The sequence below is a fragment of the Toxotes jaculatrix genome, chromosome 5 (genome assembly GCF_017976425.1).
Source record: "Toxotes jaculatrix isolate fToxJac2 chromosome 5, fToxJac2.pri, whole genome shotgun sequence".
Taxonomy (NCBI): domain Eukaryota; kingdom Metazoa; phylum Chordata; class Actinopteri; family Toxotidae; genus Toxotes; species Toxotes jaculatrix.
This window is the reverse complement of record NC_054398.1, coordinates 22835170-22860147: the sequence shown is the minus strand read 5'-3', so window position 1 is coordinate 22860147 and position 24978 is coordinate 22835170. Positions and strand designations below refer to the sequence as shown.

Here is a 24978-nt window from a genome sequence, read left to right as displayed (position 1 = left end):
CCTTATCCTCCAAGTTTTTTTAGAACTTCTGTTAATACAAAAATCAATAAGTGTTCTTTTCAGTGGTTTAATAACTATTTGATCTTTGCCCACCCTGGCCATTAACTTTCTGTCTATCTTTTATTTCTGGTGTAGTTACATGACATGTTCCATGTACCCATAGAAACTGTCATAGAAACTATGCAGGACTGCTGTAGTTTTACTTTCAGTTTTCCTTTTTCTTTATTTAATGAAATTTAAATTTTGGCTTAGTTTAAATTGCTCTGGAAAGGACATTTGCTTGCTTTAGTTAAGTTTTGACTTCATCCATCCCTGTTCAGCTTTTGTTTTGTTTTAGTTTAAATTTAGGTTTGGAATCAGATTTGCACAGTAGGTATCTGTGGCAAACAAGACAATCAACATTGTGAGTGAGACCGAAACTAAATGACAGATATCAGATTCTTTTCATTCTTTTAAAGTTTGTTCTGTCATATTATTTTTCCTGAACTTTAGTGTTAGCAATAGTTTTTTTTTTATACACAGCAAATCACAGTATCCTTGATTTGAACATATCCAAATACATTCAACGTGAGACCTGACATCCACAGCACAGAGACTGTTCAGAGACCATGACATAAGGAGACACATGTGGATGAGCAGCTGTGCCAAGCAGCTTATGAAACCTGCAGGATGAGCACTCAGAGCAGAGCGGAGGCAGAGCGAAGGCAGGCCAATGACACCGGGAGAAGACAAGAGAGCAGGAAAATGTAAAAAGCTGAGAGAAACGCTGAAAGCAAAGGCCAGTCACTGGAAAGAATGACGGACGGATACAGCCTTGTTAAATGCTGACGAAAGGCTGCAAGAACTGCTCAGGCTTCTTCTGAGGCCTACTAGCACCCCAGTGCCACCTGGTGGTCAAAAGGACATACAGCAGGAGAGAGCAAAATGTTGACAAAAAGACGTTTCCCTGGGAAAAACACACCACTTTCTTTTATTATAAATATCTAAAAAAAATGTTGTGTCTTTCTCTAGGAAATTGCATTTTAATACATTTCCTTTTAATAAAAGGAAAAGTTGCTTGTCTCTATTTTTCTCTCTTTGCCCAAATTCACACCATAATAATGCATAATGTTAATGTGTTTTTAATACTTTTGCCTGTTAAATTAAAAGAAGTGGATAATCTTACAACCTGTGCATTTCATTGCCCATATTCATGAATTGGGTTTGGTGCTATATACATACATAAATTAGTATTAGATACACATCTTAGAAAGTAAAATAAAACAACACAATATCATTCACCAGAATGTATAAAATAAAATGAAAAAGATTATTACTTCTTTTAAGGAATGCAGCCTTTACTATTGTTTAGGGCTAACATTCTGTGAGTGAAGATTTCTTTGTCTGGCACTTTTCTAAACAAAAGTTACTTTTTTTTTTTTTTTTTTCAGCAGAAGTTACAGGCAAAATGATGACTACGGGTTTGGTTGCATGAACATTTTATTTCCATTAGTGCTGAGAACAAGCTCTGAGGCATACTGCAGCTTTAATAGACATTTATGTTCTATTTTCAGACTCTAAACATTGCTTTGTATTACCATTATTTTCAAAGGCACCTGCAGTTTACAGATAAGAGTTTAATCTCTGACAGAGCACATAACTTGAGTACAAATTGATGTGTGGGGAGTGACAGAAACAATAAATAATGAAAAATGAGGGATGGTGATGAAACTCTGCCATGAACTCAACCTTCTGTGAGCAGAGTAAACAGAAGAGTGAGATGGGCACTTGCACAAGCATACACACACACACACACACACACACACACACACACACACACACACACACACACACACACACACACGTACTTTGTAGTTGATCTGTCTAATTAAATGTAGTTATTTCCACATATACTTTGACGCCCAGAAATCTAATCCCAAAACAGAATATTAATACGTAAAAATGGTAAGATGTGGATGTGATATCCTGAAGGAAGGACCTATAATTTTTTTCAGCTATCTGTAAAAGATAATGTCCCTGGAAATACACAGTAGCCTGAAACACATTGTTTTCTGAGCTTTGTGCTGTCTGTAAAATCTCTACCTACATTTCCAGCTCTCAAAACACTACAAAAATAGAAATAGACGTTCAATAGACGCTGAATACTGCAAAGAAATAATTGTATATTCAGTATATGACTAACGTAGAATAAGGTGTCATCGGTATACAGTCGGAGAAAAGAAATATACAGCAATGAGCAAAACACTTTTATCAGAAAAATTAGTTGAGTCTTTCTTTTCTATCGTGGATCAAAAAAGTTTTCTGAATTTCTCATTGTACACTTTCTACTTCAGCTTAAGTATGTCATTCAACATTCAACAATCAGATAACTTAACCGTGACAGGTCACCATGACAAAAGAAAGACAGCTAAGGAGAGTCTCATTTACAGTAATGCTCAATATACAAAACAAGTCAAAAGAGTTAAAAAAAAAAAAAAAAAAAACCTCATGATTTCAATAGATGACAGCCTGTATATTCAGCTTACATATGGAATGCTTAAAATCAAAAATAGCTTTGAAGACTGAAACTCTGTAAATGTCTTCATTTTAAATCAACATAACCAAACCAGTGGAGAATTTTATTCATTCATCCCAGCACCAACCAGTATTTATGAATTCTTAATTGTACACTTGGAAACTGGAAACATCCCAAGTTAAGATGACCTCACCCGTGCCTGTCAGCCAATACGGATGTGTTAAAGACCAATACTACCGGAATAATGTACTGCCTGTGGTCTACAAACTGTGTACAATGTAATTTTGTGGTCAGTGCTGTGCCAGTCCAGTGAATATTTACAAGCACTTTGGAAGCATGCAGAAATAATAACATGTGACAGATGATGACATGACTCTGAGCTAAATTCAATCAAACCTGTGCAACATTTTTTTGGATTTTAAACTGTTTTTAGTGATAAACCATCTGCTTTCCATCCAAACATCGAACTACTGAAATGTTGTTGTGTGTTGACATTAAAGAAATAGATCAACATTTTGGGAAATCAGATTATTGGCTGTCTTGTTGAGATTTAGATGAGAAGACTGCCACAACTGTGTCCTGGCTGTAGCTTCATATTTTACAGACACATTACAGACACAAGACTGGCATCAATCTTCTCGTCTAACTTGTAGCAAGGAAGTGAATCAGTGTATTTTCCAAAATATCAAACTATTTCTTTAAACTGAATTTAGCCCTGAGAATCAACATACAGCGGTACCTTTCAAACATTGAAAAATAAAGAGAAAACTGTAAGAGGCAGTTTGTCATCTTCTCGATAATACAGCAATCTATTTAGCTCATCATCTATGTACACAACTTTTCTGATGCAACAAAACTAAAATCAAACTATTACCAAGACTTTAAATTACCTATCCACTTTAAATGAATAATATTGGCCTATGATATCATAAAGAATACAATGGCAGAGCACACCCAAAATACTTTTTGCAAACACATGGCATGTTTATGTCTTCATCTGTGCCCTTTGACAAAGAGGAATGATAAAACTAAAATAAATAGACATGGCATGAACCTCATAAGATAAGAAACTGCCTCTTTCTTTGCCAATAAGTATTCAGTGTTTCATTGCCTGAGAATTTGTCCACAGTTGTGTTTAGATAAGTAAATAACCAATGACGTCAAAACATTATTTTCATTTAAACTGCTGTGGCAGGAGGTCTTTAATACTGAGAGGAATGATTTGAGGAGGCTTCCAAACACTTCAGGATCCACCTCTCTCTGTGTCCTACTGTATCTTAAGGTGTCTCAGACCCAGTACTGGTTCTTTTTCAAGGCCGGGTTCGTTGTCCGACAGTGCTGCAACAACTCCGGGTCTGCGTCTTTGGAGTCCATGCTGGACATAGGGATGTTATTGGCTGGGTCCGTTTTGCGAAAAGTTTCTGTACTGGCCACCTCTCCATTTTTGGGCTTGGATGCTGCCGTCTGGACGTTGTGCTTGCCTGTCTTGTTTTTACGAATCAGGTAGTAGGCCAAGATGGCTGCCAGCAGTAGGAGAAGGAGGATTACCAGGATCGGGATGAGAATAGACCAGAAGTTGCTGCGTCGGGAAACATGTGGTTTCCTGTGGGAGTTAGAGCCAGAAGATGCTGTAGTGAAGGCATCTCCACGGGGCTCCACATCTCCCCAGTGGGGGCTAGCTGGAGTGGTGACTGGGGCTTCTGAGGGAATCCTCAACAGAGTGACAGGGTAGACCCCAGAAGCATTATAGGGGCCTGTTTGGAAGGAAAGCACACATTCGGCAGGAGGCACCCCATGGGCTTTGAGCAGAAAGCGGGCCTCGTCCTGAGTTACAACACCTCGTGATCCAGAGGAGCGATTTAGGATTTCCATGGCTACACGGCCCTCATCCAAGTCCCTGTGGCTGAATGTGTTCACTGGCTGACCTGCACCAGGACCTCCAGACCTCACAAAACGAGCCCCCCGTGGCTGTTGGATGACAGTGAATGTGGGGGATGTTCTGGTCTTGTTTGCCAGTGGAGTTGCATCCAGAAGCTTCCTGTCCAGTTGGACAAGTGTACCTTGAGGTAAGAGAGGGTCCTGAGCGATGTTGGCCAGTGGCTGGACTGTGATGTTGAGGACAGAGGAGACATTGGCAGCCCGACTGCGAGCCATAAATGCAACACTATCTCGAGGAGAAGTGGACTTCACAAACCGCACACTGACTCTGCCCTCTTTGATCTGTTTCTGGGTGAAGGCTGATGTGGGCTGCCGGTCTACCATGACAGCTGCATACTTAGGAACACTTGTGATCTTGTAAAGGATGTCCTCCTCAACAGGGCCCCTGGTGGTGGCCCTCAACATCTCTTCAGTCACCAGGGTCTCATCATCACCTTGTTTCACCTTGATCTCAGTAGCTTTGTCAAGAAGCAAGGTGCGAGCTAGGACACCGATGTGGAGCGTGTGTGGCTCTGTTTGGTGTTCTCCATCTGACACAATGAATTCCATGAAGCCATCTGCAAGGCTGTCATCGCTGTAGAAACCCACCTGCCCGCGATTGACCATCTCTTGTGTGAACTCAGTGATGGGGTCCATTGTGATGGAGTCAACCAGTCGACCGTTGCTAGGGGCTTTGGTCACCTTGAAGTGCACCTCATCTGGTGGACTGTCCTCGTCTTGAGTGTTGACATGCCTCTGGGTCAAGGTGGTCATGGAGCCTTGAAGAACCTCCAAGAGCATGTCTGTAGTAACAAGTTCAGGTGGGTCAGAGCCTCGCCGTTTGATTGAGATGTTAAAGATCTCCTCCAGGATCACGGAGCTGGCAGGTGAGGCCACACCACGACCCTCAGACTTTAGATGGGCCCTGAAAGAGAAACTGTCAAAAGAGGCCCCCGTGTCATCATGGAGATACTCCAGCTTTCCTTGATTTACATCTTCCTGCATGAAGGATGGGGCATTACGGGGCAGGTCCTGACCACCCAGGGTTATACGACCATGATCAGGGAAACGCTTAATCTCAAAAACCACATCCACATCATCTTGCTCAGCTTCAAGTAGGCTAGCCAGAAGGTTGGAGGCATCCAGAATTGAATTGTCAATGGTTTTCCTCTGGCCCTGCACAATTTCCAGACCTGAGAGGAAACAATAAAAACAAACAGAAATTATAAATGTCATAAAATTCAGTTTTCAGAGATACTTTCTATCCAGTTTTGGCTGTCCCCCATCCATGTTCAATTATGCAGCACAGTACATTTAGGCTGTTGGCACGTTAGGAGAGACAGATGGAGCAGGGTGCTTGTTGTTTTGGCAGCGACAGAAGCAGGGGTGATAAATCCCTTTATGACTTTGGCCTTTTCAGGCAATGAAGAATTACATTAGATGCTAAGAAAGTTTCTCTCCATGAAAAATTAAAATGAAGAATAATGAGATACAACTCAGGCACTTTCCCAGCATAATGGCAGATTAATCAGAAATGGACATCAATGTGATTTTCACCAGAAGGGACACTGTCTTTTTTTTTTTTTTTTTTTTAAGATTGAACAGTGATTCAAATGTGACTGCAAGGTAAAGTAATTATTCAAAACAAGCTGCCATTTCACATCAACATAAATATACAGTAAAGTATATGTGAAGCAAGCAGACGTGGAATTAAAAAAAAATATATGTATAGATAGATTTGATCCCAGGGCATGGACAAATGGATGAATGTTTGTTTATTCTATTTAACTGCTAACAGCCTACCCTGTATGAATAAATATTAAAGAAATAAATATATACAGTATCTTACATGTCCATTCAAACAGAACATGGCTACAGCTGGTGAAATCAATGCTTTAACATTGGAACTCTTGTACTGTTATTTTAGGTAGAGCCCCCTAATGGGGATTTGTAGGATCTGTGGATCGCAGCATCTGTGGAAATGTGTGTACACCAGTAACAATTTTCTGATCACTTCTTTAATACTAAATTTATCCATGTGAAAATAATGTTTCTCTTTCATTTTGTCGTGTACCTTTGTTCTTCCACAGCTGTGAGGAGATGTTGCTGTGAGCAGCAAAGTAAGAGATGGTGATGGGCAGGACGTGACGGACATTTGGAGCTGGTTCAGATGACAAAGTGAGCTCCAAGGAGTCTGTCACCACCCAAAAAGGCTCTTCAGGCATCTGGTGCTCATAGTAGACTTTTCCTGACTCCAGCTGTGTGTCGGGGGAAACAAAATCAGAAGATGATGAGCTGTTTTTGATGAAATTCAGTGCTACCCTTGGCATGTTTTATCCACTCGCAGCCATAAGTATCTTTTGGCCAAAAATCTGATGTTAAAATAGGTATTAGGAAACTCTATATGAGTATCTTGTAAAAACCCATACTAGGCCAGCAACTATAAGATTTGGTTTCATTCCAACTGAATTTTGCAGGAAATATGAAAGTTTTATGTCAGTTTAAGGTCAATTTTGATAGTGGCATTCTGTCTGCAGTCACTTGTTGATAACTTATTTTGACTTGAGTAATTTTTATAGACGAGGACTGACATTTAAGTTTGCACAAATATTTTATTGCTCTCTTTCCCTCTGACGTTTGTAAGCCCAACAGTAAAAAGGGAGCTCAACTGGCTGCAGCAGTGGTTTGGCTCAGTTGAACTGGGATACGGGTTGGAGAACTGGAATGTGACGGCCTGTGTTCGCTCTCTGAGGTCACTGTGTCCTAAACTCAACTCTTCCCTTCTCTCTCCATCTCTCTTTCACACACAAATGTGCTCAAGTTTATTTAATGCACGCACACACAAACACAGACACTGCAGAATAACTCAGCTCCTCAAATCTTGTTTTCAGCTCAGCCTAGTGTTAGATTTTCTGTCACACTCTGAACGGAGCAGTTTGCATGGAAAGAATTTGTTCTCATGCTCATCCAAGCACGCTCAGATGTCAGGAATGGCAATGAAATCTTGAATCAGATGGAGATGAGAGTGAAAGCACACAACCACCATAGCAGACAACACCAGACACCAGGTCTGCGGTGCATGCACAGAAGTGTGTGTGTGTGTGTGTGTGTGTATATATAAAATCATTTTCACAATAACGACCAAACAAACTCTTTAGAGTCAAGAGCCACACCCTGATGAAGGGTTTTGCCAAAACATGTAGGTGTCAACATTTTATTATACTCAGGACTCAGTGACTGAAATTTTCTTTCCTCTTTGTTTTGCTTTGAGGGTACTTTTCCATGTGTACAGCTAAAATGAAAACTGTTGTAAATAAATCACTGAAATCTCCTGATTTGGGGTATTATCCTTTGCCTGTGCCCCCCAGTGTTTAAAGGTTTTGAAACTTCTCCAGCCTTGTCCACTACATACAGGACACAAGAGATTTGTTTGACAATAATGAGGGTAAAGGCAATGCTGCAGTCAAATCTAATCAAAACTCTCAAGGGTAAAACCTCAAAATTCTAAAAGCCTATAAGCTAAGAACCTCATGCCAGTGAGGACCCCAAACATCACAGTGGCACAATGTCATATTCAATGAGGCCCCCTGCTGGTAAAGAAGAGGAACATGTTCATGCCTCAAATGCTGTGAGTTTGAAGGTCACTGAAACACTCATGCATTAAACAGACTGCAGTTAGAGCACATATTTACTATAATAAAACTTTATTTGGACAGTCTAGTGCTAATAATCAGGTGATAAAGCAGGTCAGTCTGGAGTTTCGGGTGAGCTGGGGTTAATGGTGAGTAATAAAAATTAGTAATAAGTTTGGGCTGAGGTGACGTAAGCTTGGGGTTAGAGTTACACTGTCTGGAGAGACGCAGGAAATGGTCAATTTAATGTTTAACTGATAATTATTGATATTGGAATATTCAGTTAATTGCTATCAATCAATGCATCAACCACGACCAGCTCAGTCCACATTAGTTACAAGTCCTTATACCTCAAAAATCAAAGGAGACTGTTTGTCAGTGACTCCTGATGACATCAAAAAACAATTCATAACAGCATTTTCTGATCTGTTACTTCTATGACTAATATTTGTTTAAATAAAAATAAAAAATCAAACTATTTGGCTGAGAACAACAAAGCAATGCATTTTCAGGAAAATGTAACCAAAGAGCAGGTCATTTTCAAGTGTCTGAAGTGCTGCTTTTCTGGTGAGGACATTCTTTTGGCGAGGACATTCTTTACAGCTATTGACTTGCTGTCCCACTTTAACCAAGTTACAGCTGGTTTAGTCTACACTGAGAGAGCTTGTCTATCAAGTTTATTATATACTTTTTACTGCTACCAATAAGTTATTATTATTACCATTATTATTATTATTAATATTTATAAGTTAGTGGAGAACATTAATTTCAAGAAGGGAGGAAATTAGTTTAATGTGCCCTAGAAGAAACACATCCCAGAAACACACATCTATCATCACACACACAGAAAAAGTAATTACCTGTGTTTGTAAGAAGCGGGTAATTTCCTCATACTGGTTCCTGTCATTGGCCAGGATGAGTCTTCCCAAACGAGGTGGGCGGATAAGCGAGTAGCTTATCTCATTTCCATCCTCATTGGTTACAGCCCCCAGATTGGCACTTGTGATCTGCTGCCTCGTCCCTGTGAAAACACACGCACAGACACACACGCGGTCCTCTGAGTGCTGAGATGATTCTGTGGAAAATGGCCTCTTGGCAGCATAGTTAAGCTCGTGCAATTAAGCAGAGTTTAGACTCGCCTCAGACTTTAGCAGTTTCAGTAACTCATGCACACTACTGTGCAGGAGAGTCTCTGGATGTGGAGAGTTTTATTTCAAAAATTTTATCCAGGCTTAAAAAAATGTGACGACTCATCTTCTATGTCATTTGAAAAAAGTCTTTTAAAGGCACCATGACATTGCGACTGGGTAAAAAAAATACAATCTTAAATTGGCAGTAAAACGGACCCGTGTTGAATTCAGTTCACTGCCGAGCCAAGCTTACTTGGTCTGGTATGACTAGCAGCAAGTAGTAATGTTAGCATTGACACTGTGTAACTGACATGAATAAGTTTGACAACTTTATGTCTTTTCTGTACTTATATTCTCCAAAAATAATATTGTTTGGCTTAAAAGAGTCTTGAAAAACAAAGGCGCATTCATTGCTGTTTTCGGTTTTGTGCAATCACCATTTGTGGCCACTGGCGCTGTTGTTTAGCAACAGTTACATAGGCTCAAATTAAATTCCTATGAGGATTAAAAGAACAAAAATACAAAAGTCTTTGACACATTTACTCATTTTGACACATTTAAAATTAAGACTACATCTAAGTTCTAAGATCAAAACAAATATACCATTACTTTAAATGTAGAAAGGATAGAGGGACACTCTATCACTGTCCATGTCCTGTTATCAAATATTTCTGGGAGAGTTTTATTTTCGTGTGTCTTGCATTGTTGATTATGACCTGTGAGTTTTTCCTTGCCAAGTGCTTGCTCTTGGGGGAATGCTGGGTCTCTGTAAATAATTCTGTTATGATTCGGTGCTATATATATAAAACTGACTTGACTTGATGTTTGGGTCTTAAATATGGTATACTTGGTATACTTCCTACTGTGTAACTTCAGGAGGAGAAGAAAAAAAATTATGCTTTTTTTGTTATCTGCACAGCACATATAAAGTTAGTGTGTTTTGGAAAAATCATTTCTTAGCCAGTGGTCAAAAGGACTTTCAAGGTCAGTATTTTTGGAAAATTAATATGTGCAATAAAGGGAAAATCTTTGAAGAGACTTTGAAGGGATGTGGGAACCATTCACGGACCGAAAACTAATCCTAAAAGGGATTATTCCATACAAGAACTCTATTTATTACAAAGGAATAACTTAAGTGAGGTTTGGACAAGCTCTCTGTGACTGACCATGTTTTTTTTTCTTAATGTCTGACATAGATACAAAACAGAAGAAATATGAAGTTTTTTTTAAAAAAGGGCCTATTATTATGCAGCTGTAATGACTGGGTTGAGCAAGTCACCACGCATTCGTCACTGTGGTTATCCTCCCATCACTGCCGTCTTCACGGTTTAAAATCTGGGGGATTTTTGGCATCTTACCTGGAAATACTATGAGCTCCTCATGCGTTACCGTGGTGATGGTGAGAGGCCTGGCTGTGATGACAAATTGGTAGAGAGGAGACGTGTGCTCGCCGTCTGTCACGGTGAAACTGAAACCACCAGACTGCTCACCTGGAGGAACAGACCAGTTTGGACATTTGTTACTGTTCATTCAGTTTGTTAATTCTTTGTTTCTTTGCTTCCTTCTTTTTTTTAATTAATTATAATTATAAAGAATTTAATAAAGGTAATTAAATAAATGTGTTAAACTTTAATTTGACACAAGTTGTAAGCAGACTATTTCAGACAACAGAACCACAGCATGTCTGTAGTGGTTTAATAAGGTTGTTGATCAATAACAGTGACTTATCGATTACTTCGTTATTAAGACTCAGACACTGGTGTAGAAGATGATAATGCGGCTACAGAAGCAGTCTCACCCTCACCCTGGTGAATGAAGATGACCTCTCCTCTGTTTATGTGAGCCTGTGTGAAATTCAGGATGCTCTTCTCGGGAGCCTCTTCCAGCGCCACTATCCCATTGGTTGGCACCTCGACGTGGTAGACCAGTTCCTCTGCAGGGGTATCAGCATCCTCTGTGTTCAGCATGCTGGATGTGATATCAGCTTCCTCTCCAGCAAGAACCTGTGAAATATCAAAGAGAGAGAAAGAGAGAGTATGAGAAACAGAGATGAAAAGACACAGGAGATCACTCAGTCTGACTCATGTTTGGAGGAATGTAATTCAAGCCAGGGGTCAGGAGTTTTATCTGAAGATTATTAGAGTGCACGCTGTGTATAAAAAGACAATATGATGCTGTACTTTAATGTATAAGAAATTTCTTAGATAGCTAGACTGACAGATAGAAAGAGAAGCAAAGAAAAAGAAATAAAACAAATAAGGAAACTTGGAAAAAGAAATCAAGCCCAAAAACCCAAACCCATCCTACAAACAGCCACCTCCAAAGTAACAATTTAAAAGGTTAATTATTTCTCCATGGCAGTCTAGAAGCTCCTGTTATCAGAAGATGGAGCACAGCAGTAGAGGCTGAATGACTCTCCCCGGGAGGAGGGGCTTTAATGGACTTCTAATGGTTGGCTTGCTGAAAGGAGCATTAATTGAAAGAAATGGGCCAGATCCCCTCAGAAAGACATTCTTAAATAGCTGGAATCAGTTGGGAGAGTGAGCCGAGGGTACCCTGCAGTAAGAGGTACATATCGATCTTGAAAGCCATTCGGCCTCTGATTCCTCTCTCGCCCGCTCTCTCGCTCCTTCTTTCTCAAGCCTCCGGATGAAGAGCAAGAAGCTTTGGGCAGGAAGATGAGGAGAAAAGAGGCTTCATCAGTTATATCTAGAAATGAAATTGCGCTGTGCAGCACGTGTATAACACCTATGTTGTTTTCTAATGTTAAAAGATACGATAATAAAAGAGCTGTATTGAACTCTGTTTTAGTGAACTCATGTTATGTCTGTTATTTTAAGCTGACAGTTTTTCAGTTACCTTTGGAGAGTGAACATGAACTTGTAGCATTCATTTGAGGAGTGTGTGTGCCAGTAAAGAGGGAAATAACATCAACAACGCAGGATAGAAAGAGGTTTTTCAGCTGAGAAATAGCAATAACTCATCCTGTATTGAAGCTGTGTGGCATTCTGATCTGCTGAGGATACACATTAGAGATGGTGCAAGAGTTGAGCTGTTTTTAAAAAAAAAACCCAAAAAACCCCCTGATGTTTATTGTTGATACCTGAATTACAGAAAATGTTGCTGCTATTTGTGCTATTATTGTAGCTGCACTTAAAAAATCTTTGTGTGAGGACACTTTGTCTGCACGTGACCAGTTTTCAATGGGAGTTTGGAAATGCACAACTAAATAATACAAGTGATCCAGAGAGGCACGGTACATTAACAACAGCTGTTTTCAAAAGTAGCTCAATGCTTTAGGGAGGATTTCTTTTTTTATTTTACTGTAATAGCTGAAACATTTAATTTTGTGTTTAAGCTAATACTGTGTGTAATCAAACACAGATCTAGACACTTAAACTGAAGGACAACTTAGTAGAAACCCATACAGAAACAAAACAAGACTAAGAACCTGCAACTGTTCTGGCAGCTCTCTGAGGCTGTGCTTTGTTACAGTGATACTTTGAACTAAATGCTATTATCAACATGCTAACATACTCACAATGAAAATGCTTGGTTTAATGCAGGTGTAATGCTAAACCAAATTTCAGGGCAATTCATCAACTATTTGATGAGATTTATACTCAAAACCACAAATGCTAATCTCATGGTGGTGCCAGAGGAGAAGTCAGGGGAAGGTTGAGCAAAGTCATCGTGCCAACCAAACCAACCAACATCCCCTAACACCACCAGTGTATCTAAAAGAACATCTGCTCCATTTCCCCCTGTTTTACACTTTCCATGTGAGCTCAACTCTCTCAGAGTTTATTGTGAAATCAACAAAACTGCCGTCTCTTTCAGTCCTCTGTCATTTCTGGTTTGTCTGACCCATCTAGACTGGTTCAATATAACGAATGTGTTGTAAAGTGTATAATTTAGTTGCTGTACAGTCTGTTGCTCCTACCATCCCATTCAGTTTGACACCGCATCAAAGCTCTATCACCATCACACGCAGCATCAGCAGTTCAAAGCCGTAACTCACCGTTACACACTCTGTGCTTTATCCTGCTGATATATTGCGCCTTTGTTCCTCTCAAATTATAACTTTAAGAAGTGGTGACGTGTTCAAAAATAAAAAAAAAGAAGAAGGCGTCTGAGTTGAAGTGAAATCAACAGGACTTTTTAGCACAAGTTCTGCTGCTATACATTCTTTAACCTTTGAATGAACACTGAGAAACTTTCATTTGTTTGTGTGCTAAGTTTACATGCAAAAAACTAAAGTAAGACAGAAACAATATGCAATTAACTTTTTTAAGTTTTAATTTTACACTTTGGGTCAGAAAATCTGCTCCATGATCGCTCAAACAAACGCACTGATTTGATGATTTACAGGAAAAAAAACACGTCTAGTTGTCTAAGTTAAACCTAGACTAAATTCGGTTGAAAGGTTTTAGTTACATATAACTGTTGTTTCATCAGCATTTAAATCACTACATTCAAATATATATTTAGCCTGGTTTCGCACTGAATATAGCAATTTAACTGCTCACTGGGAGCCTTGGGTGCCAGGGTGTGGAGAGCTGAGGTTTGAGAGTAAGCAGGTGGCTAAATTTAGGATGATCCCTGGACCGTGAGCTTGGAGAAGAGAGAGGCCTCTTGCTTGGATGTGCAGTTAACGGGGACCCCATCTATAAAAAGTGGGTAAGTCCAGTCCAAAGGACATGTCCTCTCATGTGTCAGATGCCTTCATTGCAGGACGAGGTTAACCTGCCTGGATGAGCTCGGCAGGTGGTGTGTCACCTTCAGAGCAAGACTGTCACGTCATCCCTCTGGAAATAATAGTTCTGCATCACATCAAGCCTTTGATAGGCAGCAGGGACACTTTGGTTAGAGCTGACAACCTCACCACATCAGCCTGCGTCAACAAACAGGGCAATGTTTTATCGACTGTGTAGTTGAAGCCTGCAGAGAACCTGTGATATCAGGTCTTTAAGAAGCTCTGCCTCCACGACGCAGTTTACATTTCAGGCCTGCAGAAAGCTGAGAATGATAGTTTGTCTGGGGGCACACCCCTGGTGGGGGAAGACTGAACCCAAGCATTTTGAGCCAAATCTGGCTTCTGTTAGGGAGGGAGTGAATCTGTTTGCCTTAAGGCAGAGCACCCACTATCCACTGTGTGCCAGGAATGAGACAGCTGCCCCCCCCGCCTTCTGCTACTGCTCCCTGCACAGAGAGTCAGACATGAGAGGCTGACAGTCCTTCTGGTTGCTCTGGACATGGCACAGTATGCTGAGATGATTCAGCTGATAACTTCGCCACCCACCTGGACAATGTCTCAGCATTAAGGAGCATTGTTGCAGGAAAAAAAATAGTGTTCTAATACCTAAACATCATTCTTCCACAATTACTAACAGGGCCGTCAAAGATTTGCTTTCAAGAAATGGGAGAATAAGCTCTCAGCATGGAGCAACAGGAAACATGGTGTTAATTTTGAGAAATGTTTGCTCTAGCAATACTGCAGCCGAAGAACAAAAGCTTCCACTGATCTCAACCATGGTTTCACTTGCCTCAAAGGAACTTTACAAAGGTATCACGATTAAATGCCAGAATTCACAAAATTAATCAGGTGCTTTAGCAGATCCCTGAAAAGCCCCAATGCAATGAGGCTTTCAAGAGGAACTTAACACCAGGCTGAAAAGCAGCGTTTTTGCTGTCATCTCCTGTGTGCAATAGCATAAACCAGAGACACATTTTTAAAATATACAGCCTCGAACATGCGACTAAATGTTTTTTTTTTTTTTTTTTTTAATTACCAATGTATTTTGTTCAAATTATTTGAGAATTGTGCACCTCAGACTTAAATTCAAAATGAAGGTTAACAAATACACAAAATGGTACTAATTACAGGTTTAACACCCACATAATGGTTACACAGGAGGTTTGGTCACCTGTGGATTAGACATCTTAAAATGCCTGACAGTAAAAATGCCTGTAGCAGCTTGTTGCCAGTCCTTTCCTACTCAGTTGTGCATTTTTTTTGAACACTGTGTTCAAATGTGAACGGACCCAATAAATTTCACCGAGCAGCTGATGTGAGACTGTGCTTTCTTTCTTTTAAGTGATTGTACAGGGTTGTGATGTCCATGATGAGGATGATAATGACCACCATGTACACAGCACTGGTGGAGCTGAAATATAACCATTTACACCAGACTACCACTGGAAGAAATATAAAATATAAAAATCTGAATTTACACTGTAAAATGTGAACTTGAATTATAAAAAAAAGTGTAAATAGTTTAAATGAGTGTTGTCAGTACTAGTTGCAGTAGTTTTTTTTTCTGCACAGTGTAATCCACAATCCCCAACACTAGATGGCCACATTATCCCACCCTGCACCCCAGCAAAGCACCAGACAGTCTAGGGCAGGTATTCTGAAAATGGCTTTGCAGAATGATGGTTTATGTAACAATCAATGCATTTAGCACCTAAGAAGATGGGCTGCAAATTCAATTTGATCAGACACAATGGCTGATATTTCATTTGGAGGCAGTAATGAAGCAGCTGCCATAGGCAAATGACTTAGTTTGCTGATGACTCAACAGGATACCACCATCTCTTAAACGTTTGAGACTCTGAGGGGCGCCAGACGTCTGAAGCTGCATCCGTGTCTGTCCGGGCATCTGAAACCTTGGTTGGTTTATTTACAGGGTACACTAGTGTGCTCCTAATTCTATGTTGGGGAGTGGGAGGTAAAGCTGGACAGACAACAGGAAAACAACAACAAGAACGATGATAGCTGTAGTAGCCAAGAAGGAAAAAAATGCAGTGGTGGTGTACCATTTTGATTTCAGCTCATCATGGTATTTCTCTCTGAGACACAGATTAATTACACATACCCTCTCTTGCTCTGTGTTTTGATGAGGGATAAAACAAAATTACTGCACCCTATCTATCACTCACTGGTCATATACACAAATAGGAAGAGGGATTAGGCTGGCATTCAAAGGAAAAGTGTTTGGATATGTGACAGATTCAAAAGAGAAAAGGCTGATAGATATACCACAAATAGACAGATAGGCGGATAAACAGATAAAAAGAAAGATAAGAAGCTAGACTGTCAAAAAGTCAGACTGACCCAATGGGACAACTATTCAGAAATACACCAAAGTCAAGTTGAAGCAGACAGAGACAGACAGAGACAGAGTGTAAACCCTAATCGAGACCAGCTGTATCCTATAGACTGGGCCAAATGGGATCAATGATGAGCTCGAACAGAGCCTGATCACGGCCATGTTACTCATTGTGTCTGATCATCTGCTACAGAGGTCACTACACACACATGCACACATACACTTCCTGCTTTAAATCAATCCAAGTGCCGCTGGGCCAGCCCTGGCTCTGTGTGGGTTAGACATCCACATATTATTATGTTACATTCTGCAGCCCCAGCAGAGGAGGCACAGGGATTGGATGCCGCCCTCACTCTGCCAGAAACCCGCGGTCTCGTCGACCATCTTGGTTTTCCAAAAATAAGGGTTGCCACGGAGACGCGGAGCCGCAGGCAGAGCAGGGAGGGCTGAATGACACAGTTGGTTTCCAGTTCTGTGAGCTGATTACTGCTGCCTTTTTCCAACAGCCTGCCTACTCTTACAGTAGAATCTACGTCACGGACCCTGCAAAACTTTTTCTTTTATGACTAACGTAAATCAGTTTGACAGCGTGTTTTAAACACACCGTGAACCTCCTATAGATTCAGTTAAACTGTTATGTAATGTAAATACTGTTATTATAATATTTAACACCATTCCTTTGGCAACAAACCGATGAAATTATTTAGGTGCACAGTGTAATTAATTAGTAAGGAAATATAAGTGTGATCTATCCACACTGAAGGAATTGGTACACAGTCTAAGACTTGAAGGATATGCACATCACATGTAGGTGCAGGGCAACTAGTAATTATGGATATGAAATAAAACACTGTCAACTTGGATTTTGTAAATCTAGGCACATATTGGGTATAGATTTCTGTTGATAGCTGTATAGTCTTAATGATAAATATGATGCATTTCTGGTTAAATATGTTTTTAATCCTTTTAATCACGTAAAATAATTTAATGCTTCCTTTCATGTAACTTATTTATTTGGGTTATTTCAGATTTGCAGGATACCTTTTCATCAGACTGTCTCCACTTTTTGGGACTGAGAGCTGGAATATTTTTCTTTGTTTTCATTTAATAGAAAACAGACACTGAAATGTTTCCCTGTTAGACATATTTTTTTTTTCATATTTTTCAATATGGAAATTGACATATATTGCCTCACTATACATTTTGAAGACAGAGAGGCATACTTACTGTGATAGTGTGCTTTCTACTCACCTGTTCTAGTGCAAACTGACATATCAGCAAATTTGGGACTACATTAAAACATGTACAGATGCTATTTCCCTGAGGCTATGCTTGATGCTGCATGGAGCACATTCAGTAGTGAATCACTGCCTTCTTATAGTTGATTTACATGATTCACTTTCCACATTTTGGAGCAGCCAAGCTGAGAATATGCTAATTCACTTGTATTTTATGGCTCTTTATAAAAACAAATATGTTGTGGAGGCCACGGCTGTACTGATGTAGCATGTGTCATCCTCTGTGAGGTCAGTATCCTTCAGCGTCAGACTACAAACTCGCTGCATTTATTGTACTTGCAGCATGGAGTGAATTTAATTCTCATTTCATACAGGATTCATGACACTGGGCTGCAACTGCAGATGAAACTATCCAGTATGGATGTGAGAGAGATCAGTAAATTCTGCGGAGTTCATTCGGAGTTCAGAGTTTCTAAATTCTTAAAACTATGATTCTGGACCAGCTCAGACTGAAATCATGATGGCACTGTTTTACCCTTGAACCTCAAAAATATTTGAGAGAGACGGATGTAGATGTGAGATAAACACTATGAAACTGACATACTATTTCTCAGGAAATCAAACTAAATTAAGACTCAAGCATAAAGGAGTTAAGAGGTAGTTTTTTTTTTTTTTTTTTTTTTTTACATAAACTGACCTTTCAACATGTCAGAATCTCTCCAACCATTAGAAAGCCATTTATCTGCAGTTCTCTCATATTTTTTGAGGCTTGGGAATCAGACTGGTCATTCAAAATCTGGAGCAGGTGGGAATGCCTACAGCCTCTCAATCACACATGCACAAGTCAGACTAGTTCTCTTTTCCAGCAGGACACAGTGTAAATATGTCCACAATAGTAATGAGAAGAATAACTATATACTGAAAGTGGAATGCACCTGAAGGGAAACAAGTTATTTTCTCCACAGCTTCATCTTAGCATAAAATTCTCATTCCAGTGTTTTGAAAGACCAAAAAAAAAAAAAAAAAAGTTTGTTCTCCATCCTTCACACAAAACGAAAGCCATGCTCAGCTTGAATTCTCAACAGCTGAAATGTACTCAAGGAAAAAAGTATCAAACTAACTCAAAGTTTACATTTTATAGGTATTTTTCCCTACAGCAACATTTCCACCCTTTGAGTGTGCTGGAGGAAAGCTCAAAGTAACAGCTAATACACTTTCAAAGCGCAAAACATTACCTCCAGTCCCGTGTTACGTGTCAGTTTTGGTGGCTCGTCGTTGACTGGTATGACAGTCACTGAGATGGTGACAAAGAGGCTCTGGCGGGTTCTATCAAGAGACGAGGCATAGAGTGTAAAACTGTCCTCTGTGCTCTCTGTGCTGTCATGCGTGTAGCAGACGTGTCCAAGTTTCACCTGGAGGAGACAAAAAGGATCAGGTTGTCACTCAGTTCTGAATCAGGCCTGACTGGTAGGAAACATCATGAAATAGGGAAAGGCTGAGTGAGTCTAAAAGGTGGAATAAAATTTTACAGCGTGACTGTGTCTTTTAACACGTATATATCCAAAAGAACACTCTGCTTTTGAGAAACAAGGAAGCCATCATATCTCGGTTAACTCAGACAAACTCCTGTGACAATTGTGACAAACTAAAATTCATGACATACTTTTCTTCCTGAGTTTATTTTCTCTATTTGATTCAAATACTTGAATTTTTCTCAGATAGCTGTCTTTCCCCTGATAAGGGAAGCTTATTATCTCCACTTTGGCTTGAAGACTCCAAATTTACAGCAGAAAGTCTGTGTACAAAGGAGTTTGAAGCATGTGGGTGTTTACTAGAAAGGGAGTGCCTCAGTGGATCCTCTTGGCTGCATTATGGGAAGTGTATTTCCCAAAATGTCACAGTATTCCTTTAAGGGTTTATTCTAGAAAATGTGAAAGGAAAACATCTATGGATACAACAAATGTGTCTACAGTCTACACTGAGTCTTCTGTTTTGTTTCTAAGCAAGACACATATCTTTTCAAAGTCTTGAGACAAAGGCTATAATCAGGCCTTCTGGCTGCAGCACAGGAACAAGGAGACTCTCCCTTGTGGGACGAAACCTTGAGGGAAACCAGATGCACAAAGGAATCAGTCATCCAGTGTCAAGTGAGCTAGATGGAAAACAGCACCTGCGGCCAGGACAAGCCAACTCTGTTGACTTTCTGCATACAGAAGAGAAATCTCAGCACCCAGCATCCTATGTTCTGGTTTCTCAGTCCTGTGGTCCTATGTGGATCACACAATCTGTTGATCTAACCTTTTCCTCTCGTGCTTTTTGACAAATTTCCAGAGATTCATGTTGCTTCTCTGCAAAGAGGACAGTCAGAACTTTGTCTAGAAAAAAGTCAGTGAGCTGGTGGGATGAGTGGACCTGCTTCAGAGAGCAGGAAGTGCCAAATGGATCCCATATGACTGGCATCCTTCTGGAATAACAACCCCCATCATCATTACTGATCAGGGAGAGTCAGGGAGACAATCAGTCTGCTCGCTGGGACAATAAACAGTGGGTGGTTGTTGGACATGTGGCCTTCAGATTTAGTCAGGGGAAGACTGATGTGTCTGTCAATATTTAATACAAGCTGCATAATTTGTTTTACTTTCATTTAAGATTGATGTAAAATCTAAGGTTCATTGTACCTGCTGTATTTTGGAGAATAGTAAACAGATTGCTCACTTTGTTCTGAAAACATTTTGTACTTTGTGAAAAGTAAAGGTGCCTGTGTGTACTTTAATAGGTTTCCACAGATGGAAGAACTAATGGAGACCTGATGGAGAACTGAACCTTATTAACGTAAAGGTGTGTTACAACTGAGAGTTTCAGATGTCCTGTATTTCTTCAAGTTGTATCTCACTCAGCGTGGCATATGTTACTGAATGTGTACACAACTTAATTGTTCAAAGCCACAGTAAATCATAGTCAGCGATGTGGTTAGCGGAGGGTCCTACATTGTCTGACACAGATTCTTTGCTTATGTGACACATCTGGGCCACATGGCACATAGTGTTACTTTACATTCTTGTGGTTGGTGTTCATGTACTTCTTCTGCATGAGTCACTCTCAGTTTTTCTCACTGCACACCCCCCATGTAACTGTACGCTTATTTAACCTCAGTGAACCACCCCAAGCAATGGCTTTATGACCAAATTACTGCACACACCAGTGTAGTCCAGTGTACATTTCCATGGGCAGGGGGAACTTGCCCAGTGGACCTTACAACTGCACTGAACTAAGGGGAAAAAACCCCTGCAAGACAGAAAAGTACACACGCATCCGACTTTTATTATTTTTGCAGCAATTAAGATCTGGTTTAAATGCTGCACCGACCGGACTTGGGGCATTTATTCTTCAATCTGGTCCTCATTTGGGAGAGCTGACTATGTTTTATCCTCTGACTATAAACGATAAAAGAAAACAGAAAAAGAGTGCACACTGGACACGCATTTTAAAAAAAAGTCTCAAAGAAGCAGTATAATAAAAACTTTTTTCTCTGTGACATTTCCAAAGTGGCAGATGATGATATCTATGTCCATTTTTGTCTCCCACTACCAACATAATCGCTGCTATGTACTAGACCCATTTGAATTTCACATTGGGATCTTTGAGCGACAGTATGAGTGAGTCTGGCAGTAGCAAAGCGCGGGAGGTTTGTGTGCACTCGCACATTATTATAGGAATATACTGGGCCAGTTTATTTTGGCGTAAGACGGTCCAAAGGCAGCGTCAGTTTTTCCACAATGGTTCAGCAAAGTAGAGAGGAGCAGGGCTCGATGTAGGAGCTATAAGATATGTGTCCAGACATGTGTGCTTCACTAAACTATGTGGTCCATTCAGAATGCATGAGGTTTTTCCACCGGTAACTACTCATGCATTTTTAATATTTTCCTAAAGTTGGGGCCTCTGAACCACATGGAGGGAGACTAGATAACTGTGCTGCAGCAGCTCCCAGATTCTCCCTCCCCTCTCTATCTGGTACAACAAAACAAATCCAAAACAGCACTGAGTAGTAACTGGGGAAGGTTCCATGGTGACGCCTTGCTGTGGTTATCCTCTCGAACAGCCACCATGATATTGTCGTGAGAGGAAGATGTTAGACTCCCTGGAGTTACTAAGACAGGATAAAAAATACATAATTGGGTTTTTTTGAGGTACTCTGGGAAGGTTTTGGCCCCACAGCGATAAAAACATGTTAATCTTTACCTAGATGAATTTCAGGTGCTGGGAATGGACTCTTCTCTGAAAACAATTATTAATCCAATATATCTAATCCTTAAAATGTTAGATAAAGGATCCAATGTTTTGGTGGATTTGGCAAAACATGTGGTGCACATTTGCTAACCATTTGGTGCAACCAACCATTTGGTGAATAATAAGTATCAAGTTCTACGAGGCATATGTCTGCCAGCAGCAGGGCCGGGCAAAAACAAATGATAGGATTTTGAGTAGAAATTTTAAAACAACAAGGGAAACCGAAAGGGAAAACATAATCCTTAAGATGGCTGTAATCAAGATTTTGCATATCAGCAATGGATCATGTAACCACTTCTTTGTTAAAGGTGTTGCTCAAAGGGATAAAGCCACACACTATCACTCTACAGCTCTAGTGCTAGTGAAGCATTTCACATCATGAAATAATATTGCTAATTTATCTGCTGAATGTGTAATTAGCCAATTGTTTGCTAGCATGTTCACCATATCAACTTAAGAAGTGATGATATGGCCGTTACGTGCTTACAGGTTTTTTGCTTTGTCCCCAAGTCTACAAAATCAGTTATTTCACGTTATTTCACGGGATTTAAGATCATATTTTTGCAGATACTGCTCTTTACAGTGTGGGAGTTCAAGCATTCTTGGCAAACATGTAAATTTAACTGAAGCATCGACTGGGGGCATGCAAGCACTCGAAATAACGCATGCCGAATTAATGCGTATAGAAGATAAGAGCTGGATCATTAGCCACCAGCAACCAGCCAATGACCTAGCTCGTCAGCTAGAAGCTAATCATGCCAATAACCATATCATAGTACCATATTGTTGAGCAATAAAATTTTACGTGATTTTTAATTAAAAAGCTTAGTGAGAGAAAGAATCATATAAAAGTTTACACCAGTTATAATAAACAGGACAAAGAGGCAGCATTATTTGAATGAGGCAGAGATATGTGATTGTTCAGAGGTCTTTGATGATATTTTTTGTTGTAGCATATATATGTGAATCTGTGATTTCCATATTTCTTACATACCTCTTCCCATGAAAAGTAAGTAGCTTCATCTCCATCGATGTAGCGGATTTCCCCATGCTGTGGCAACTCTTCCACATGCCATTCGATGTTTTCTGAGCTGTAGAAGGGATGTGAGATGTTTATAATCTCTGTATTAATTACTCTGCTGAGGCCTTCCTTCACTGTAAAGTTGAAGGCCTGGATGGGGATCATCCGAGGGACAATGTTCACAGAGATCTGCAAGTCCTCCACTGTGGTAAAACCATTACTGACATCCACTGTGAAGGCGTCAGTGCCCTGAAAGAGATGGATGTTCACATAAGTTATTGATATACTAAAAATAAACCTTGTACCTTAGACCCATCAGACGCCGAGGCTGTGTTTTTGATTTTACACCGAGTATGAATATGAAAGGGAACAAGCTGCCATATCTGATTTATTACAACAGAATAAATTAAATGACATTAAACCTGGATGGATGCAGACACGTAAAAAATGCGCTCCTGATCAATTTCCTCTTGAGTGAAGGTGTGAATGTAGTCGAGGACCGGTGAGGCCACTATGTCTGAACTGTTTGTCAGCTTGACCACATGACCAAGCCGAGGGGGCTCTTTAATGGTGAACACCATTTCTGTAGGCAGAATATCAGCTTGCTCCACCTAAAAGGCAAAGGTAGAGTTCAAAAGTTTAGGCGAACAGTTCTGATACTTTATTATATAAAATATAAAATTACATTTACTGTTGTTTTGCAGAATGATAAAGTTGCAGACGTACATACAGTAGTTTGTAGTTGCTTGACATTAACCCTGACCACAACATCACACAGCTAATTGGAAATAAGTTTAAGGGTTACATTAAGGGTTCCTCAAAATGCCAGCATACACACAGATGAGGTTGTTTTATTTTCAGTAGAGAAGAAAAACAACCTTGTTTACTCCTTTGTGAGTGAATGCATTTTTCATGGGCTTTTTAAATGGTTAATTTAGTTCAAGAAGTAAGGGAACCCATAAAAGAACATTAAATCATTTGGTCTCACTGAAAAATTCAGAGTCACCAAAGTTGGAGATGCATGTCAATACAGCTTCACATTTGAAGTATGGCTAAGATAAGATGCTGTTGTTCAACAACTAATGGGAATAGGGAAACTACCCTCAGCTGACAAAAATAGCAGAGGGATGTACAACTTCTCCAACAACAGTTGGCAAAACAAATAAAATGAACTAAAACATCTTCCAAAAAAAGTTTGCATTTGAAATTGGCAGCAGTGCTTTAAAGCTGCGGTTCGACTGATGTGTAGTTAGGTGCTTGCAATATTTTCCTTCCAGAGCAGCCACAACATGAAAGTCAGCAAACTACATTCATTTGCAGTATTCTAAAATAGCACACAGTTAACGTTAGGACAGTGTAAACTTAATGGTCCTACTAACGAGTACTGTACAGGCTAATATGTGGTTAGGACACAGTGTTAGAAAGCACAGTGGACCAAGACTTGAAATTGACATTTGGAAACATTTAAACCCATGCAGCAGATTCACACACAGGCGGATGTACAGTCTTCCCACTTTGAGAAGTTTAAAAAAAACTTTCTGGAGCCTGAAGCCTTGGAGTGTTTAGCAGTCATTTGGCAGTCATTTGGCAATGTTTCAGATGATGATACTACTTTACATTTCATAGTAAAGACACACATTGGAAAAGTTCCCAGATGCCTCATTACCTCATGTAAAGGCCATTCTGTCCAGGCTTTGTTCAATACATATTTCAGTAGTACGTGTACTAGGTGTCTAGGTTCTTCTCCAGTCAATACTGCAGGTGTAAGATGTGTGCACTATTGTGAAATTAAAGTTTAAAAGAAGGAATATTTTACCTTCAGAAGTGTTCCTCATTATTTTAAAAGTCAAGCTACATACACAGGGAATGTGTTATGAATGGACCGACAATTTAAACCTCATTAATTGCTTTTAAGAAGAAGTGCAGGCAGACTCATCTTATAAATTACAGTGGGCTTCAGGAAGCTCCTCAGGGGATACTTAGTGCTCTGTTTTCCACACTTAATAGACTGTAATTTAGTACATAAACTAGATTAAAAGCAGCAACTGAACAGTCATATTTAGCCCTAGCTTTCATGTGGTTATAATGTAAATTAGAGACAGGGTTACAAAACAGGGCTGTATGGT

General features: G+C 39.9%; 1 protein-coding gene across 2 annotated transcripts in view; it reads right to left on the bottom strand.

The window, feature by feature from the left end:
* Window positions 1-1461: 1461 nt before the first annotated feature.
* The window catches only part of cspg4 (chondroitin sulfate proteoglycan 4), a 64043-nt gene continuing 40526 nt past the window's right edge, over window positions 1462-24978 (bottom strand). Inside the window, exons 4-11 of one of the 2 annotated variants that reach the window (XM_041038834.1) lie at window positions 23275-23463; window positions 22826-23101; window positions 18780-18956; window positions 10993-11197; window positions 10553-10684; window positions 8925-9085; window positions 6507-6690; window positions 1462-5625 (exon numbers count right to left, since the gene is read on the bottom strand). In XM_041038834.1, the coding sequence (XP_040894768.1) occupies window positions 3803-5625; window positions 6507-6690; window positions 8925-9085; window positions 10553-10684; window positions 10993-11197; window positions 18780-18956; window positions 22826-23101; window positions 23275-23463 (3147 nt within the window). In that variant the 3' untranslated portion in view covers window positions 1462-3802. The remainder of the gene's footprint in view (window positions 5626-6506; window positions 6691-8924; window positions 9086-10552; window positions 10685-10992; window positions 11198-18779; window positions 18957-22825; window positions 23102-23274; window positions 23464-24978) is intronic. The other variant, XM_041038835.1, reaches the window with a different exon arrangement.